Source organism: Triticum aestivum, chromosome 1B (assembly GCF_018294505.1).
Source record: "Triticum aestivum cultivar Chinese Spring chromosome 1B, IWGSC CS RefSeq v2.1, whole genome shotgun sequence".
NCBI lineage: Eukaryota > Viridiplantae > Streptophyta > Magnoliopsida > Poales > Poaceae > Triticum > Triticum aestivum.
The window spans coordinates 653,520,285-653,526,186 of NC_057795.1; the positions used below are offsets into that span (position 1 = coordinate 653,520,285).

Consider the following 5,902-nt stretch of genomic DNA (forward strand, 5'->3'; position numbering starts at 1 on the left):
ATGACTTGCGTACATGGTAGTGGTAGTGACATGAAGTCACTGGTTCTTTGTTTGGTCAATAACGAAGATTTCCTTGGTTATGAGCTTGATCCTTGGTAGGTAAAAGCCTATGAGATTCTAAAACAAAGGCTTGATTTGTTGTGCTCTTTTCTCCTTTATAGGTTAGAGACAATGAGAACTTTAAACAAAACGATGGATTTTTCGAGCTTGTTTGTCCTTGGGGCAGGCAGGAGCATGTGAGATCTTAAAACAAAAGATGAAATTTGCTACGGATTGTTCTCCTCGGTAGGCCAGAGACAGAGAGAACTTTAAATTTTCAGGCCAGCGGCACCGTGACCTGCTGCTGCACCCTCTTCTCCGGGTGCCTGTTGCCGGAGTCTGGTGGATGTAAACTGTAAAACTTGGAAGACACCCTCACTAGAAATAAACTGCATAGCAACATTCATTATTATGTAAAACTGGTACAACAAACCAATGCTTGTAAACAAAGAAGCAGCGGTACGGTACAGACACCACCGCGACCTGCGCAGACATCTATCGCCTGCAGAGATCGCGGTAACTGACAACACAAAGACCGGCTACAAATAACTTAGGACACCTCATGCCCACATCGACTCTGATGCACCTCCTTCCTTCCTTGCTGGGGTGCCAAACCCTATCTATCTTCCATGGATGTCACATTCGGCAACTTGGTCTGGGGGCACCGACCTTTCGGAGTCTGCATCAGGGTCCAGGGGGCACCCGGGTAGCGGTAACATCGGCTCGCCTCTGAGTTATTGGTCTCTGAATAGGGTGGAGAGCAGCAAGTCTTGCACAAATGCCGCTCTCACGCTGGCTTGCTCCCTTTCTTCCCTTGTGAGCGACGAGTCCATACTGCCAAGACAAAATGAAGCGGGTGACTGACTTGTAAAGTTTCCCTTAAGATTTCTAGCAAGTGGTTGCCCAGAAATTCCACTCATTACTTCGTTGTTAGTAAGCAAAGTGAAGGTTTGTAGCTACACATGCTCTCTCTAGAGTCAAACCAACGCTACTAATGTACTTATTTAGTGCAAGGCTGTCATCAGTTATCATCGACAGTAAGCATTGGTTTATCTAGAACTAATGAGTTCAGTTTTCATGGTCAAAACAGATTTTTCCATGATCTGACTAAATTATGTATAAACAGATTTCTCGTGATCTGAACAGATTTTATAAAAGATGTACTGAAAATAAACATCGCCACGGTGCATTAGAGGAACAGTTGACATAAAGGCAGTTTCTCTAGCAACAGGTCACTAGATATATAAATAGGAGAGTAACAGGAAGAAGATGGCCGGTACATCAATCTATAATATCCACAGTAACAACAAATATTTACCTTGACCGCCACGGCCGAGCAGCTGCCTCTTTTAGCACTGGTACATCACTCTGAGCGGGAGTAGACAATTTTGATGTTTCCTCAGCATCTAATGTTGGGAAGCTAAGGCCAAATGATGACAGAAGAGGATCAGCTGAAATATTTGCGGCATTATTGTTGCTCGACCTATGTCCACCACCTCCCAGAAGCACCTGCAAATGGGCTTCACGTAGATCCCGGCTCAGCAGAGAGAGCGACTGGCTGCCTGGAACAGCAAATCTGCGCAACCTGCGGCGATTCTGCACATGGTCCAAAGTTAGAGAAGCTCATATGAGAAAGGGAAGGAGGGGGAAAGGGAGGGGAGTTACCTTGAACAAGTACCCATGTTGCATGGTGATATGGTTCAGCATATCTTTAGAAACCTTTTCAGAGCAGATAGGGCAAGGCTGAAACGAGGGAGGCAACCCATATAAGAATACTATAACAGCAAAAACATCACAAGTTTCAAAATTTCATATCTACTGTTAGACACGCACAAACTGATAGCAACAACAGGTCAATCAATTCTTTTCCAAAAAACAGGTGAAACTAATTGAGGTAAAAAAAATAGTTTGTCTCTACTTTTAGACTTGCACAAACCGATAAACAATAAATCAATCTAATTTCTTTCCAAGCAACAGGTGAACCTAATTGATTTCAAAAACAATACTTGGTCTATTTACTGATTTTACCAACAGGATAACTTGCATTCTCTTCAATTTATTGATTTTACCTCACATACTTATTATTCTGCATTATTCCTAATAGATAGAATGGTCTATACGATGTGCACTTAGGGGTGGGCGTTCGATTCCCCCGAACCGAACGGTTCGGTACTTCGGTATTTTAGATTTTACGGTTCCTAAAAAACGTGCACCGATCGGTCTCCAAAAATTAAGGGAACCGAGCGTTCGGTGTTCAGATCCATCGGTTCGGTACTCGGTTTTGTACCGAGCAGACCGAAGTGGGCTGTTGCCTGGGGCACTTCCACGCTGGGCTGGGCTGGCCTGCTAGGAAAGCTGCTACCTCGTAGCTTGTCTGGGCTGGAAACGGTAGTTTGATTGGGCTAGGGAAAAGCACGTCAGCTAGACAACATAAGAAAAAACAAAAGCTAGCGATCAGCTGGGCGTGTTTCAGCCAAGTCGCTGAAAGTTAGCGATCATGCTGGAATGGGCCTCGCCGTATCGGTGCTTCGGTCTGTTCGATTGACTGAGGTTCCTGACCGAAACTACCGAACTATATTCGGTTTCTAAGAATCGTTAACCGAGCTGTGCACCGAAATATTCGGTTTCGGTCACTTCGGCTTCGGTCCAGGTTAACTCGGTTCGGTCCTTCGGGTTATATGCCCACCCCTATGTGCACTGACGGAGAATTGTCAACATGAAAAGGGACTCCACTGGGCAGGGAAGATCATGGTTCAATTGCCATCACTCTATGTTCCATAACAGCCACGCCAGTTTCAACTAAAAAGGGATGCTGACATATGAAATTGAACGTCTTTCGTGAAACTGATAACTGCTATTTGCGTTCAAACTAAATTATTGCTCCTCATAATTCCTACTCCGAGTCACAGTTTATCAGCATATATTGTTATTTTATCAAGCAATCATGGCATGAGTCTATGGCAGCAAACAAATACCAAAAGCTACACTTTTTTTCTGTCACCAGATTTCATGATCAAACTTTTATACTCCAAGGACGCTGATCAAGGCCATCTAAAATCATTTGCCAGGCCAGAGCATTATGCGAACCATGATATTCTAGCATAGCAAACCATATTTCTACTTCCAATTCCCACGAGACAAGATAAAGAAAAGAAGAAGAGGACTCATTTGGTCGTCCAGATCAAAGTCCCTCTGAACAAGAGGGCTTGTTCCTTGTTCCAGGCCACTCAAAGATATACTACACAACTTCTGAAAAATTTCAAATTTTCATTTCTACTTTTAGACACGCAGAATCCGACAAACAACAGGTGTCAAAACCTTTTCTTTTCCAAGGAACAGGTGAAATTAATTGAATTAAAAAAAACACTTGATCTATATGCAGTACATTTAAAGCTGCATAGAACCACATCCTCATTTACTTGACTCTAACAAAACAGGGGACAAGTTGAGTTCTCCTCAATTTATTTATGTTACCAACTCTTCCTGAGTAAAAAACTCCCTCTTCATTGCAACAATAATAATATGAATGTTCTTCTTTGTTGTTCCTAATAGATAGAATGGTGTACACAAAACAGTGTGCATTGATGGAGAGTTGTCAACAGGAAGAGTGAATACACCGGGCAGAGAAGAGATCATGCTTCGGTCCCCATCACTCTCCATGATAACCACTCAAGTTTTGACTAAAATGAGATGTTGACATGTGTAATTGAACATCTTTCAAGAAACTGATAATGGTCCCTTGAGTTCAAATTAAACAATGTCTCCTCATAATTCCTGCTCCTAGTCAGAGTTTATCAGGCCAATGTTTTTTTCTTGTCAAGAAATTGTCGCATGAGTTACAGCAGCAACAAATGCCAAAAGCTCCACCTTTTTTATCTCCAGATTCATGATCAGCCTTTTCTACTGAACAAGGCCAAAATTCCCACCCCTTCTGCACATCTAAAATCATTTGCCAGATTAGAGCATTACGACCATGATATTCTAGCCAAGCAAGCCATATTTATACTTCGAATTCCCAAGGTGTCGAGAGATGAAACAAAAGGAGGACTCATTCATTCGTCCAGGTCAACACCCTTCTGAACAAGAGCTCTTCTCATTCTCCAGGCCACTCAAAGCAGTACGAACTCCATCTTCTCTGAATCTCTAGTTATCCAAGCAGCCAGGTACAATCGATAAACAACAGGCTAATCTTTAAAAAAAAATCCAAGGAACAGGTGAAACTAATTAATTGAGGTAAAAAAGAATACTTGGTCTCTAGTTTTAGACAGGCACAAACCAATAAACCCCATGTCAAACTAGCATCTTCTCCGAGCAACAGGTGAAGCTAGTTGATGTAAAAAAACAACACTTGGTCTATCTACTGATTTTACCAACAGGCTAAGTTGCGTTCTCTTCTATTTATTGATTTTATCTCGCATATGATTGTTCTTCTGTGTTGTTCCAAATGGATAGAATCATAGAATGGCCTATACCGCGTGCATTGATGGGGAGTTGCTGATATGAAAAGTGACTGCACTGGGCAGGGAAGAATATCATGGTTCAGTTCCCATCACTCTATTTTCCATGATAGCCACTCTTGTTTTGACTAGAAAATAGATGTTGACATATGAGACTGAACATCTTTCACTGTTGCTCGTGTCCAAACTAAATTATTGATCCCCACAGTTTCTACACCTAGTCACGGTTTATCAGCATATATAGTTGTTTTGTCGAGCAAGCAAGCAATCATGGCATGAGTTTACCGCAACAAACAAATGCCAAAAGCTACACTCTTTTTCTCCATCTCCAAATTGTATGATCAGCCTTTTTCTACTCCAAGAACACTGACCAAGGCCAAAAATCCTACCCTTGCGCGCATCTAAAATCATTTGCCAGGCCAGAGCATTATGCAAACCATGATACATATTATAGCAAAGTAAAGCGAACTATATTTCTTGTTCCAATTCGCAGGAGACAGTAGATAAGAAGAAGGGGAGGAGGAGGACTCGTTGGGTCTTCCAGGTCAACGCCCCCCTGAACAAGAGGGCTCGTTCTTGTTGCAGGCTACCCACCCACCCACTCTCCATGGATCTTGTGTCTCTAGGTAACAAACCGAGCATGAGGAGGAGGAGGAGGAGGTTAATCGGGACTGACCGCGGCGTGGGGCTCGAAGGGGTGGTCCTCCTCGAGGTGGGCGATGAGGGAGGCGACGTCGTGGTCCTCGTAGCAGTAGGGGCAGGTGAAGTCGGGCCTGCCGGCGTTCTCGTCGCCGTCCATGTCCAGCTCGTCCATGCCCGCCCGATCTGCGCCTGCCCGCCCACAAGAACCAGCAAATCAACCAATCAATCAATCACGAAACCCGGCGCGGAGGCAAAATAGCGAATCGATCCAATCGATGGATCCCGGGAGGGGGGGAGGGAGGGAGGGTACCGGCGTGGCCGAGCTGCGCGGCGTAGAAGCGCTTGGCGGCGGCCAGGCGCGAGATCCAGTGCTCCGAGTCCATGCCGGCGGCTTAGACAGACAGATAGATAGATAGGTAGGTAGGTGTGGCCTCCTCCGCCTGCTGCCCTCTCCTCCCGGTGGATGGATGGAGCCGGGAGAGGAGACAGGGGAGGGAGGGAGGGAGGAGGCGAGCCGGGAGCTTCTCTCGGTCGCTGTCCGCCTTATCGGGAGGGGGAGGTGGGGGAATGAGATGAGATGAGATGTGTAGCCGTGTAGGGGACGGGGGAGGGGAGGAGGAGTGAGGGATGGAGCTTTTATTATTCGCCACCGGGGCCGGACCTGGACCGGGTCGCCGTCCCCCGCCGCGTCATCTGATCGGCGTCGTCGTTTTCGTTTTCGTTTACCCCCGGCGCAGGGCCGTTAAAAATTGTGGCTTGGGTGG

At 45.3% G+C, this 5,902-nt stretch overlaps 1 protein-coding gene across 1 annotated transcript; it reads right to left on the reverse strand.

The window, feature by feature from the left end:
- Nucleotides 1–418: 418 nt before the first annotated feature.
- LOC123145673 (protein DEHYDRATION-INDUCED 19) lies at nucleotides 419–5,902 on the reverse strand. The gene is made up of 5 exons (XM_044565142.1): nucleotides 5,449–5,902; nucleotides 5,173–5,327; nucleotides 1,705–1,782; nucleotides 1,358–1,635; nucleotides 419–873 (listed from the first exon to the last, which is right to left on the reverse strand). Exons 1-5 carry the CDS (start codon nucleotides 5,519–5,521, stop codon nucleotides 774–776), a joined length of 684 nt encoding a protein of 227 aa, XP_044421077.1. The 5' UTR covers nucleotides 5,522–5,902; the 3' UTR covers nucleotides 419–773.